At 43.3% G+C, this 14,165-nt stretch overlaps 1 protein-coding gene across 1 annotated transcript in view; it reads right to left on the bottom strand.

The window, feature by feature from the left end:
• Positions 1 to 4,505: 4,505 nt before the first annotated feature.
• Positions 4,506 to 14,165, bottom strand: part of MSN (moesin) — a 43,418-nt gene continuing 33,758 nt past the window's right edge. Inside the window, exons 5-13 of the mRNA XM_051783761.1 lie at positions 13,673 to 13,756; positions 13,172 to 13,318; positions 12,601 to 12,697; positions 11,356 to 11,519; positions 10,793 to 10,923; positions 9,978 to 10,138; positions 9,386 to 9,478; positions 8,738 to 8,971; positions 4,506 to 7,727 (exon numbers count right to left, since the gene is read on the bottom strand). Of these exons, the coding sequence (XP_051639721.1) occupies positions 7,563 to 7,727; positions 8,738 to 8,971; positions 9,386 to 9,478; positions 9,978 to 10,138; positions 10,793 to 10,923; positions 11,356 to 11,519; positions 12,601 to 12,697; positions 13,172 to 13,318; positions 13,673 to 13,756 (1,276 nt within the window). The 3' untranslated portion in view covers positions 4,506 to 7,562. The remainder of the gene's footprint in view (positions 7,728 to 8,737; positions 8,972 to 9,385; positions 9,479 to 9,977; positions 10,139 to 10,792; positions 10,924 to 11,355; positions 11,520 to 12,600; positions 12,698 to 13,171; positions 13,319 to 13,672; positions 13,757 to 14,165) is intronic.

The raw sequence follows: 14,165 nt of genomic DNA, 5'->3' as shown, positions 1-14,165 counted from the left end.
AGCAAGAACAATCCCACCGGGGCAGGAGACAATCCCACTGAGGTCCTTACAGATTTTGGATAGCGTGTCCTAAGGTCTTTGAAATGCTGAGAAAGGGCAGAAGCAAGATCTCCTTTTCCCTCCATTCTATCTGGCAGCAAGCCTAGAAGTAAATGCAGCCTTTCCAGAGTAAACCAGTGTTCATTTAGCCCAGGACACAAAAATAAAAAGCTTTGCAAATAACCACCCCTCCCACAAAAAACAAACCCACCAACAAAAAACAACCCAAATCAAACAACAACCAACAAAATCAGCTAAGCAAAAAATCCAGTGCTTTGAAAAAACTTCCCAAAATGTTGCTTAACAGGTCAGCACATACTTTATGAGCAGGCCAGATACAGTTGAAGAGAATCTTTAGCTCTGTTTCATGTGAGGTTTGCCAGAAGGTAAGTTCCCAGAAGTGCACATAGGCACATTTCCTCCCTCCCCAGTTTCTTGCCACCAGGCCATGCTCTGTCAGCGCAGTGGCTGTGCCTACACATCCAGACATGTTTTGGCACATGCTGAGAGGGAAGTGGTTTTCTAGTTTGAAATACTGTCCAATATTTTCTGCACCACACATCAAATATTTTGGCAACCCTCCCCCCAATCTAGGGACTCTCATGCAAATGTCCCAAACACATCTGAGCTGCCATTAACTCCACCTCATCCCCAATTTCTGCACAAGTAGTAAACACTGAAATCAGCAGTGCCCTGGTCCAACCAGAAGTTACATAACACCTTGCAGCCCTCCACAGCCAGAAGCACACTTGGACTTCTGACATACCTCCACTTCTGACATACCTCCACTCTTAGAGTTCCTTGCCAACAAGCAGAGCTGCCTTGGCTCAGTCACTGCCCATGCTATTCAGCTGCAGATAGAGGCAAGCCCATGCTGTTCCCACGGGTGAAGTCTCAGGGACTGCAGTCAGAGCTGCAGGCACGCAGACCCAGGAATAATGAAGGTTTCCAGAAAGCAGTCTTCATTAACTGGAAAAGCAAGAACAGCCTCCCCTCCTAACAAACCCACTGCCTCACAAATACTCCTGTAGGGAAGCAGATACAGGCTGCTTGCTCACACAGAACTAAAGCACTGAACAAAACTAAAACTCCCCTTCCCCATTGTCACTATAAAAGCTCATCAACCACCTTTCCTGTTCCAGAGCAAGTTCCTAATAAAAGCAAACAGGACAATTTGTGTTGATTTGACTGTCTTCAAGCCTACAAGCCCAGGGACACAGTGCTGCTGCTGCCTCAAAAGCAATGCACTGAGTGTAGGCCCGGGACAAAGTGCTCAGTGGGCTCAGGTTGCAGATACTGCCTCAGAGGCTGGAGAAGACTGTAAATGTGTCTCAGTTTCTACATCTCTCAAACAAGATCTCTCAAATAAATCTACTGTTTTCCTGTTCTTACCTTTCTCTAGATGTTCAGCAACCTTCCTGACAATGACACAAACAAAAGGAGGAGCAAGGGTCAGATTTTTACCACTGGAAGCAGGAGGGCAGAGTTGCTATTAGAGATGGGCTAACACTGCAACAAGGAAGCACAATGAATTCACAACAGGGCTTCTAGACAGCAGCCACCTCCAGCAACGTAGCTGCTGCCTGGCTGGGTGAAGGCCACTAACAAGTTACAGTGCCCCAGCCAAGACCTTCACTTGCAGATGCTTCTCCTTCAAGCATCCAGTCAAGGATGCTTCAAAGATGGATGGGAGTGCAATACTGCTGTACGTGGGGTACAGACAGCCTTCACCATAACCTCCCAGCTCAAGAGCAGTGTATTTCATACCCCTTTCAGTCAGTCTTGGTGACTCAAGATCAACCTCAGCTTGCATTTCTTTAAAGGATAATGCTCAACCACAGGGAATAGCAATCATGGGTGCTTGTAATTTTTCAGCTAGCTCTGCTCACCCGAAAGCTGTGTATTAACACCTGCTCAGACCAAGTGCATTCTGACCAGAAGAGGGAGGTACAGCCCCTTCCAGGAGCATCAGTATTGCTTTTTGCAGTTTCAGCACTACTCTTTCTTTAATGTCTTCTCCTCATTCTTCCCTCCACTTTTTGCTATACCCACCTCATCCTGCCATCTATCCTGAAAAACTCCATCTTAATATTACTGGTAACGTTCAGAGACCATCATCTGGCACTACATATTCATTTAGTCATTGTTCAGACATGGGGACTTGCTCCCTTTTCTACAAACTGCACTTAGAGCTGCAAACCTGCAAGACAAAAGCCACCCTCAGCCTAACATTTCATGCATTGAGGGCCAGATACTTTTTCATGGAATGCCTTGGGTTGGAAGTGACCTTAAAGATCATCTGGTTCCAATCCCCAGGTGACAGGCAGGGATGCCACTCACTAGAACAGGTTGCTCAGGGCCTCATCCAACCTGAAGTAGAATATTTCTAGGGATGAGGCATTTTTCTTACAGATAAACTATTTTTCTGCAAGTGAGACATTAACATCACATGTGGCATCAACTTGCCTATGGCTACGCAGCAGTTGCAGGTTGACATCAGTGGCAGAATAATTATACTGCTCTCTGCCAGTTGTCACATGCTCTGATTATACCCTGGTATAAGATATTTAGACTGTAAGGTCAAGATTGAGTTATGTATAGCTGCAAAGTTGGCACGGAACAGAACAGTCACATTGATTGTACAGGGCAAAAAAGCCATACCTCAGGTGTTCTACACTTTCTCATTGGAGACAGGCAGCCTTTGTAGATGTTCAAGCAGCTGCCATACAACTGCCTACAATTATCATACCTTACCCTGTACATTGCATTATCAAGCTTTGGATGCTGGAAAAATGCTCATGCTTCCCTCTAAACATGTTAGCCTGAACAAACAACCAATAATTTTCTCATCTACCTGGAGAAGTCCCTGCAGGACTTGTCTGCATCAAAATAAATCAGAATTTGGAGACCACACCCTTGCAATTCCCTGCCTTAGAAAGAGCAAACAAGAGAAGGAAGAAACAATCAGTCTAATTTCTACAGTCACTGTGTCCTACTCAGAGTCAGTGCATCTTAGGCCAAATGGATTAGTCCACCAAACAGATTGATCTCAATAAAAATGTTACACTTTGGCTTTTCTTTAGAGTTGTTAGTAAATCACACTGTTTAATAAAGCAATACTGCACAGACTGCAAAAAGTGTTTCTGGTCCCCCGCTCTTCTGAGAGCCTTTTATGCTCTAGTCTACCCCTGTCCTACAGACAAAAGTAGCTGGCCACCAACATATGTAGGTATAACCTAAACTGGATCTGAAATATATCAGACAGACCAGCAAAGCCAACAGAAGCTGTCCACACAAACTAAAGGTTAAATACAAACTTCCCTTTTCTAAACTACAAAATGCCTTACAGCAGATAGAAGAATAGGGTGGTTTGGATTTTTTTTAAGAACATGATCCTGCAGAGAAGCAGCCTTCAGCCTTTAATGCTTTGCACTTCCATGTCTTCAAAGACAAACTGAATACAGATATACCTAAAGGGAGAATTACTAAGCCTCTTAAGTTCTCTAAGGTACTGTCCATTGAGAAGCAAGGGCAAGAGAAACAGCATTAACACCATTTGTGAAATTAACCTTTACAGACTAGTGCAACCCTCACCTGAAGGCTGCAGTAGCATTGAAGAAGACACGCAATTCCTCCAGTGTTCAGGTTTTCTGAATCCTGGAAGGAACAAAAAAACCCCCTCGCCTATCAAAATTGGATCCAAGTCATGCCCAGTGGGGATCACAGAAGCCTCTATTGCTCTACACTTCATGTTTTGTTTATAGACAAGTTCAGGTTTCTCCCCCAGCACCAGATCTCTGAGCATTAACACATTCCAACGAAATCTCCACCTTATCCTGCAGTACAGCAACCGTGAGGCAGAGGTTCTGTGAAGCTGCTCTTCACAATCACGAAGAAAGCATCTGCAAATAAAGCCCACACAGGTCATCAGCAGAACGGTGGCAGCAGCCTTGCTCTGCCATTGCCAGAGCCTGCCCCGAGACAGTGGGAACACAGGGAGGGACAGCCACAGCAAGGCAGCTGCAAAGCAAAGTGTGCTGAAATGCCCAGTCCGGGGTGATGGCACGACAGACCTCGCAGTGTTGGAGCAAGCAGCAGCACCAAGGCCCAGCCACCCTCTCCACACTGACCTGGTGGTGGATGCACATTTGGCACAGCAGGCACTCACCAACAGCAGCTCTTCCCCCTCCATCCAACCCATCCATTTGGATGTTGAACATTTATACTCAGTGTCTCCCCAAAGAAATGTGAACTCCAGCACTGGCTCCAGTCAGACTGCTTGGAGGGACTGGGGGGTGAAAGAGCTGTTATTCAAGCAGTTGCTTTTCAGGGTGCACGTAAAAGCTCCTTATTTGCGAGGGAGCTACCAGGCTGATCTCTGAGCACCACAGGGTAGACCTGCTCAGCTGGGAGACACAGCACTAGGCTCAAAACAAGCCTTCAGTAACCAGCCAGACACAATCTGCTGAATTTCTCTGAACTTTATTGGCACTTCAGGAAGAACAAGGTATAGATTTTAACAACTCCTCCAAACAGGAAAAAAAAATGCCTTAATATCAAGGTTCTCTCTGCAGATAAGCACATAGACTCATGAATTACTCCACAACCTTAAGGAATTGATGTTTTATTATAATCCAGAAATAAATTGGTCAAAAACTTCCAACATAATTTACAGCAACAAAAAATAAAACAAGAAAAAACAAGCCAGGCAAACATTTGATAAAGTACTTCCCTCCCCCCATCCCCAAAAGGAGTAGATATCCAATTAAACTGGAACATGGAGAGGAAGAAGAACTATTCACTGTATTCTAACAAATAAAAAATGTGTCTACAAATCTCACTGTAATACTGAAAGCTTCTTACATTAGTTTTCTTGCAAAATATCATTTCTTTACAATACAGTATACATTTCCACGGGAAGGAGGACCATAAACATATCCTCCATCCCTTGACTAATATTTTCTAATTGTGCATAGCTAGAAGTATTGAAATCAAATATCATTAGATACCACTGGAATATAATACTGGTTAAGAAGAAGGCAGGGCTGAAACAACTACAAAGAGTTAGGTGGAGTCACTGGCACAAGCCGTTCTATTCCTATATTGGACCGTGTGGAATTAGAACGTTTAAAAAACCCTATTAACAGAAGTCATGCCAACATCACAATACATGAGCTCAGCAGTGTTGTGTGACCCATCAAAGCAGAAAAGGTTTACTGGTTTATTATTTGAACACATATTCCAGGCACCATACATCAGCTTGTTAGGAAATTGTTAAAATGTAATAAAGGCTTTTCTCCCCCAAAATGCATCAATAGTCACCGTGGACAGAGCAGAAGTGCTGAGAACCAGCTTTTAAGCACCAAAACAGAAGTGTAAAAATTGTCCGTTCCCCAGTAATGAGACTCACGCAGAGTGAGTGCCAATCACCTTCAGAACAGAAATACACCAATCAGGTCTGACAATTTAACTGCAATTGTTCATTTGGGACTTTCAAAGTACTGAGGGATGTGTTCTCGGCCAACAAAAAGCTTGCCATGCCATGTGCCCCTCCAAAAGCATACTGTGTCCAGGGGAGAGCAGGGAGCTCCCACATGACACATTTGGATGTTTAGGAGCATAGCTTAGCGTCTTGCTTCCAACAGAGGTTAGTTGGTGTTTGTATGGATCACCACACAGACTTGCATTGCTTCCAAAAAATAAAATACAGCACTGGTGAGGTTGTTTCCAGCAACCCAAGGAATTCCTGGGTAAATACTGCAGTTTGTTAACACTATCATGAACATTTCTTTTTTGGCACAGTCCCCCTTTACCCTTTCCCATACAGCAGGGAGCTGAAAATGTTTCAGCTTTCAGATGTTTCCCTTCTGTCACCATTAGCAGTGACATCATAAAAAGGGAGAATCCACAAAACTGAGCAAGTCACAAGATTTGGGATCATGCTAGGCAAGAAAATAAATCACAGGCTAACCTGGTGACTTCCTATAGGGACAGGCTAATCCAAGCAAGGCAAAGCAAAGGAGGACTTCGCTTTAGGTGGAATCCATTTTTAGAGGCCTCTCCTGAAGGTTAACAGTTGCTTTTAGCAAGGATCAAGGCAAAAATCCAATTCAGCCCTGAGCACACGTGGCTATTTCCTCCCCATAAATAGTAGGGAGGATTCCGGGTAGCTACAGGATGGACAGCTTGGATGTCAGACATGATAGTTATGATAATAACTGGCACAAGTGGCTCTCAGGACCAGTCTCACAACCACTTGTGCCCCATTTCTAAGAGACAGAGCCCTCTGTTCTCAAAGCTACAAAAGGGCAAAGCATCCCTTCTGGGGAAGGAGAAGCACTTGAGCCACAGATCTGGCAGAATGCTAGTGAGGATTAAGGCAACAATTCGGCAAGTGTCTCAGGATCCTCTCCCCTCAAACGCTGCTTGAAGCCAGGAAGACAGATGCAGTCCTGTACATGACCCACATACAAGAGTAGTTTTTGGTCCCCAGCTGCTGATCACTTTTTATGATTGCATCTAGTTTAAACTAAAGACATCTGAGCTACAGTAGATCTATACACAGTCATAAGGCACCAATGACTATGTGTTAAAAAGGCCTCTTATGGAAAACCCTGAAATCATGTTCACATAACTAGAAAGGTATTGGTTCAGCAAGGGAAAATACTGCTACAGGAATTTTTAGTCTTTTACATTTCTACCTCCCACTTCAGGTTTTCATTGGCAAAACCAAAAAGGAAGGTTATGTACTTCAGCTATCTCTGCCTCACTGGTTAACATTCAAGTCAGACAAATGATGGTGAACAAAGCCATTTACCAGAGACAAAAAGCAGCGAATTTGAGGCTCCAAACCACACTGGATCAGTGGAAATATTCCAAAGGCCTCCTCATAATTAGGAAATTCAAAATTCCATCATTAAGCAACAAAAGGTAATACCAGCAGGAACACCAGAGAATCTGTTTGGTCTGCTTATATTTGTAGGACAAAAGCTTTGGTCTTTTAGAAAGAAAGTCCATATTTTACCTACAACCATTCTTCCTAACCTCCAGTTTCCCCTTCTCAACTACATGATTCAGACCCTGCATTAAGTCAGAAATTCAGATCCTGACTACTAAGATTAATCCTAAAGCTTGTGCAGGTTAGTAGGAAGGCAGTGTCAGACTATCAGCTCTTGACTGTACGTAATGCAGCACAAGTATCTGCTGGCCTCCCCCCACCAGGGGAGAGGACAGCAACACAGCCACCTCAGTGAGCAACACCAAACCCAACACAGTGAGACTACCCCAAGCCAAACAATTTCAGATTAGCTCCAATACATGTTTTTTTCCCAAGCCACCCCAGGAAGATGTAAATACTATTCTTTCTTCTGTTGCTTAACTCCAGCATTTGCCCAAAACTTGATAAATAAGACCATGGTCACTCTTCTGTAGTGGTTCCAGCACAGCACAATTATGAGCGAATGATGGGAGAGGATGGGAAAGAGAGGAGAAGAGAGTGCAGGGCAGCAGGTGCAGGGGAGAGTTTACATGGACTCGAACTCATCAATGCGCTGCTTGGTGTTACCCTGACGAATCTGACGGAGGGTCTTGTACTTGTCTCGGCCCAGACGCATGTTCTCAGCATGGATCATGTCATTTGCCGTCTTCTTGGTTTCATCTCGAGCATTTGCCAGCTCCGAGGAGAGAGCCTTAGGAGAAGGGGACACAGATAGCAACAGGTTACACAAGCCGGAGACTCAAAGCTGGACAAGCAGCTTTCATCTGATCCCCCTAAAGATTCAGTTACCAACAGAGATGGGAAACAGACAAGCCACATGTATTCAGTTCTGGGTCACCTGCTCTAGTTGACTTGGCTCAAGCAAGGAAGTGGGACTAGATGATCGTTTGAAGGCCCCTCTAACCTGAACAGTTCCGTTATTTTGTGCAAGCTGTTAATATTTCTCCCTAACATTTGAAGGTAGAAAACATCAGGCAATGTCACCCTACTTATCTTTGTCTGAGTACAGTAAGAAAGATTGTCTCCAATGTATGTACTTTAGAAAAACAGTCAAGTGGAGAGATCCCTAAAGACAACAGGAACATCTTGCAGAATCTGAGAAATTACTAGCTTTCTACCAGAAAAGAAATTTGCTGTAGAAGATAAAGTGTCTGTGTAACCGCCACAGCAAGATGCAGAACAAGCAAAGCGTGATGCAAGTTAGGCAGCAAACAAAATGCTTGGAATTCAACACCAGAACATTGGAGTTCCTTACAAGAAGATGGTGCAGTACTGCGCTCTCCATGCTGAGCTCTAGGGTCCTACTCCCAGGGTTTTGCAATGCAACCCACACAAGAGCTAGAGACAGCTTCTTGATAGGAACCAGACCAAGTTCTTTGATTCATTGCAGCCAAGGCTATGAACAGCTTTCAGACGGCTGGCAATGCTCACACAAAGCACACTATGCCTGACAGATGCTGCTTGTTGGCACTGCTTCAAAAATACTTCACTAGTTCCAGTGAAATGGCAGTCAAGTGCCAGGAGAAAAGATCTGCCTCTCTACTCAGTAGTTATGCAGCTATCCTGGCAAGATCACAATCCTCTCTTCCCCACTTCTCCCTTCATTTTTTAAGTAACAGTAATACCTCCCAGCTGCTGTTAGTGGTGAGAAAAAAAGAAGCAGCACCCAGACACACATACTCTCTGCTGCCAACTTTTTACCTTCAAGTGTTTCTGGACCCGCTCGTTCTTCTCTGCTTCAGTGGTGCGCTCCTCCTCACTGCGGTCCTTGATGGTGGCCTCTGACCGCAACTCAGCACTGGCCTCTGCTGCGTTCTCATCCTGCTCATCATCGTGCTCATTCTCAGAGTGCATGGGTTCAGTGACATGAGGGGTGCTCATGGCAGTCTTCAACTCCTCTTTGGTCTTCTCTAGGTCCTCCTGCACCATCTGTGCCTGCAGTAGGGCATGCCACAGTGAGTCAGTCAGTATACTCCTGAGTGCCTGAGATTTTTCACAGAAGCATCACTCAGTGTTGTTACAGGAAACCTTGCACCTCAGAAGGCGTATGTTCCAAAGCTACTCAGCCATCATCATTTGCGAAAGTTTCACTGGGTAACGCTTCAGAGATTCAAAGAATGGTTACAATAAATAGAAAATGAGCTACAGGCCTAATTAGTCATAATATTGCTATATAGAGTTAGAGTAAGTCACCCATTCCACCAAGAAAACCAAAGCTGGGATTCGCAACAGCCTCAAGTACGCAAATGTTCAGTGTAGTGTGGAATCTAGTGTAGTAGTTTAGATCACGACCCAGAATGAAGAGCAATTCCACAAAAAGTACTCCCATTTGCTCAGACTCTGCTTTACCTTCTGCTGCCACTCCTGGGCCTCACTCTCTTTCTTCTGCCTGGCCAGCTCCAGCTGTGTGATCCTAGCTGTGAGTTCTGCCATCTCAGCAGCCTGCAGAAGAAAGTTTTTTAGTGAGAACAAAACCCAAAGTACTTGCTAAATGAAGCATTTCGTTCAAACCACTATATCTAATATTTTTCCAATAAGAAAGCCTTCCTGTTAACTTCAATTCCACCAATATCGCCATGATGCAAGAGGAAAGGAAGCCAAAAAATTTTCGCATTTCATTGTGGGTTGGGGTTTTCTTGGTTGTTGGGTTGGATTTTTTCCTTCTCCTCCAAGCAGAGTTGCAGAAGTCAATTCTTTGAATCCAAACCAGGGAAAGCTCTACACTCATACCATCACATAAAAAAAAGGGGCAAAAGGCACTACAAATCTACTGTACAAATACACTTGTATTTACACATATGACCATCTGCTTGAGGCTAAAAATTAAAGAACCTATGAATACAGTGCTTCCTCACTATATTCGTAGCCTGGTTTGCGTCAAGAGCTTGGAGGCCTCCCCTTTCACTCTTTTCCCTACTGGATTTTTAGCTCGCTGACTTACCAGCTGTTCCTGGGTCTTTTGTTGATCATGGGATGCTTTCAATAGGGCCTCCTTTGCCTCTTCTGCTTCTCTGCGTTCTTTAGCCAGTTTCTCTGCTTCCTCCAGAGCTCGTTTTCTCTCCTGTTCCAGCTCCATAGCTCTGCGGGTCTGTTCTTCCAGTTCTGAAAGAATAGGGGAGCACATTGCAAGACAGATCAAGTAAAGGATGGCAGGAGAAGAGGAAAATGCCCTCATGCCTACCTGTTGGACAAGAGTTTTCCTTCAGAGGAACAGGTAAAGGAGAGATGCGAGCAACTGTCCCCTTTCCTCTCTTTCACATTGTAACTGGAGCTGGAAGACTAAGAGCCAGGCCTGTTCCAACCCCAACTGATTTGTGTGGAAGCACTCATCCCAAAATTACATTCTTAAGGGTGGAAAAGCATTTCACTTGGGCAACACCACAGTAACTCTGGCCAAGCAATTAGACAGTAATCACCACAGTACTGTCTGGCGTGATCCCTGCTACACTTTTTGACTCCTTCCTCTACAGATATCCTGGGATAAAGCTTCCAGCCTGCACAGGAACAACAGCAAGGTACTCCCTCTACCAAAGAGAGCCATCTTGGCTGCCATCTATTTCTTTAATGCAAATCCTTTCTCAGCAACTGCATACAGAGGGCTTACCTTCAGCTTCAGGAGGCTAAACCAGGGCCCTAACACCAGTTAGCAAACAGCACTGGAGAGACACACGGTTCAGAGATGCTCATAGCTTTACTATTTGAACCCTTCTTACTCAGACTGTGCATCTAAGGAAATACTGGAAGATTTCACATTACCTTGCTGAGCTTTCTTGGTTTGCTCCTCAATTTGCTTGAGTCTCTCCATTAGCTCCTCCTTCTCACGTTCAATCTTCTCCTTCTCCTTTTCTGCCAACTCCCTCTTCTTCTTCTCATTCTCCAGCAAGGCTCTATTGGGAGGAAGTCACAATGTAATTTCAAACTATCACCTAGATTGGAGCACTTCCTAGTAAAACCATGAGCACACAAGAGATGTGCATTACAGTACTCAGATGATGAGTTTGTGCAAAAATATAAAGCTCTGTTGGCATTCATCTCAATAGTAAGTTCATAACAGCAGTGTTACAAAGGAAATCTCCATATATCAAAATATGTATTAGTCCCATCAAATGGGCAGACAAATCTTTAACTCCAAGAAAGTAATGATGAGTCACATTTGTGATGAGTGCCATTACCTTCAACTCATTAGATTTACTGAAGCAGAAATCAATCTGTTCTATTTTTGGTTCAAGCAGATTAAGGCATTGCCAGTCATTTATCTAGCACATGATGCTATTTGCGCAGTGATTGATCAAGTCCAGGTTACTCAGAACTCTACCAACCTCTCCATCTGTTTCTGATGTTTCTCTTCCCGAGCCTGTGCTTTCATCTGCTGCACCTCAATGGTGTCTGGTTTACGTCTGCGCATGTAGAGTTCATGGTTCCCCATGCAAAGGGCCAAGATTCGTTTGTTAATCCGTAACCGAGGGGCATAGAATACAAAGTCCTTGGGACAAGAAAAAGGCAGCATTAGATCTGTTCTTTCAGTCTAAGAATCCTCTGCGGATGCAATATGCTCCAAAACCCCAAGCCTTCTAGAATTGCTAGCCAGCTTTTCCTAACAATGTCTAATTGCTAAGAATAATTGTCTAATTGCAGAATTGTCTTATTGTCTAATTGTAGAATTGGTGGTGCCAATTAGACACTTTTCTTTCAGGAAGGGATTTCAAACTGACAAATGTACACAGGGCAGAAGCACCCAACGTGTCATTCCAGTGTGCTGGGTTTCACTGTGACACACCCCTAGTGCCAAGCACACAGCAACAGCATCACCGTTCCACTACAAACACCAGCAGGGCTGGTTCACCAGGCACACTGAGACTGCGGCTTCTCCCACCTCTCTTCCAACTTAGTTATTCGATGCCTGGCCAGCCACATCAAGTACAACATCTTGTCTTATGCCAGAAAAGGTATTAAACGTTATGACCAATGGATGAATAACTTCATTCTGTTAAAAAGGAGCAATGGCATCAGGGAAATGCTTCCAATCAGCTATGCAACAAGAATACCACGGAGAGCAGAAGGTATTGGTTAGCACAGGAAATTATTAGGCCTTCAAGATGAAAGCTTTTACATTCAATATAAATTTGCAAGGAAAAGAAACTCACCATACCCTACAAAATGACCTAAAGCTTCTGCTTCAAGTAAGTGCAAACCTGCAAAAGACCATCGCACATACTACCAAAGGCAACAGGCTGCAACAGAAGCATTCACCATTAACAGAGGTGCCTCAGATCCCTAACTGTATTATCAGAGAATCTGAACAGCCCTAGAAGAATCAGAAACCCTAAGCAAAGAGGTTCTCCCTACCACTGACTTTTAACAGTTTAAGCCTATACTGAATAAATGTCCACCCTCCTAGCCAGAAACAAGTCACAACTATCACATTACTGTCACTATACCCATTCTGTGCATACTGCCCTGATCAGATTTCCCTGCTTACATCAGCATTGACACTATTGATGAAAACCAAAATAGAGATCATTCAGCCAAAATGCTGAAAGTTTAATTTGAATGTTGCTTCTTACTGGTGCTTTCTTGTCAATAGGCTTGATAACAAATTTCTTGTCATTGAATGAGATATTTCGGATCTCACTCCAAGGGAATCCAATTTTCGGTGTTAGCCTGCAGAAATGGGAAGTAAAAAGAAATAAGTGAGCCTGAAGTCATTCAAAATTCTCGACTTAAAATATAAACCTCAAAATTCTACCAAATCTGCTCTCATATTTCAGTGCTCTTACGTTAACTGAAATCAGCAAACAAAATTAGTCATGCAGACAAACTACAAATATAAGAAGCAGTTTTTCAACCCTGCTTTTTTTGGTTTTTAAATGGAAAACAGAACTGGAGAATGCATCTATGGCAGGAAGACTAGAAATACAAGTAAAACTAGTTTGATAAGATTTGTCAGTTTCTTGTATTTGTTGGTCCAAAGCAGCATATTTTATGGATTATTCTGTCAATGTCAAAAGCACAGCCAAGAACGATACAGAAATTGTGGAGTTTACTTAAAGACTTGAATTCCAGAAGAAATTAATTTTGAATGCCTTTATATTAGAAAGGAGCTGAATGCAATGATGAAGAGAGGGAGTTTATTACCTATCATTCTGCTCATAAATGTTTAGTCCAAGAGCATCTACACCTAGCCACAGTTCAGAGCCCTTCTTGTTCTTAATGCTGAAGTAGTTCACACCATACATTTCCAGATCCTGTGCAATTTTCAAGTACTCCAAGACAGCATCTTCTCTGCAGAATGTAAAAAGAAAGCAGATATTCTTATATCAGAGTCTATAAGTCATTAGAGCAAGAAGGTGCTATCTTCCTATACGGACAGAGAAGCAACAAGCTGGCAAAGGTTCTAAGCATCACCCTAGTAAATAATTACAAACTCTGCAAGCTCAGTCTTCTTTACTAAGAACAGCCAGCTGATGTGGACCAGCAAGGGCAGAAGCACATGAACCTAGTTATTCTGAGCAAAATAACCAAAAGAATGCTAACTCAGCCTGAAGCAAGCCACAGATTTTTGCATGCATTCATACATTACACACTAACGTATTTCACACTACTTTCAATACAGCAGTTTCATACTGCATCAGTTACCTAATCATTCCTCGATGTTCCTCATGCCACACCTGGATCCTCTCCTCCCACTGGTCCTTGTTAAGCTTGTGCTGCTCCAAAACCCTAGAAAAAGTGTATAGGACTTTGAAGACCAAGCACTGCATTTATATATGCACAGTCACATCACTCTATAATAATGCTTCATTAAATACTCCATCCCAGCCCCCCCCAAAGAAATTCCAGCAAATACAGTTTTATTACAGGGCTAGATAGAGACACAATGGTCAATATTAAGACTTCTGACAAATGGTACGTTTTATTCAGTTGTGCTTCTCCTTGTAGCATATTTTTTTGTTTTGGAGCTTCTCTCACTACTTCTGGTTAGATTTTCAGAGTAGCAATAGGATGTTTAAGATTAAAGCTCCTAATTAAATATATACTAATCTAAGTCCTCAAAAAGGCACCAGGCTATATTTTATCAAATCAAAACACCTCCTACACTTCAAAAAAAAAAAAAAAACCCAAAACCTTT

Source organism: Manacus candei, unplaced genomic scaffold, assembly GCF_025592945.1.
Source record: "Manacus candei isolate 608988 ecotype Guabito, Panama unplaced genomic scaffold, ASM2559294v1 h1tg000003l, whole genome shotgun sequence".
Lineage (NCBI taxonomy): Eukaryota > Metazoa > Chordata > Aves > Passeriformes > Pipridae > Manacus > Manacus candei.
This window is presented reverse-complemented; position numbering and strand designations above follow the sequence as displayed.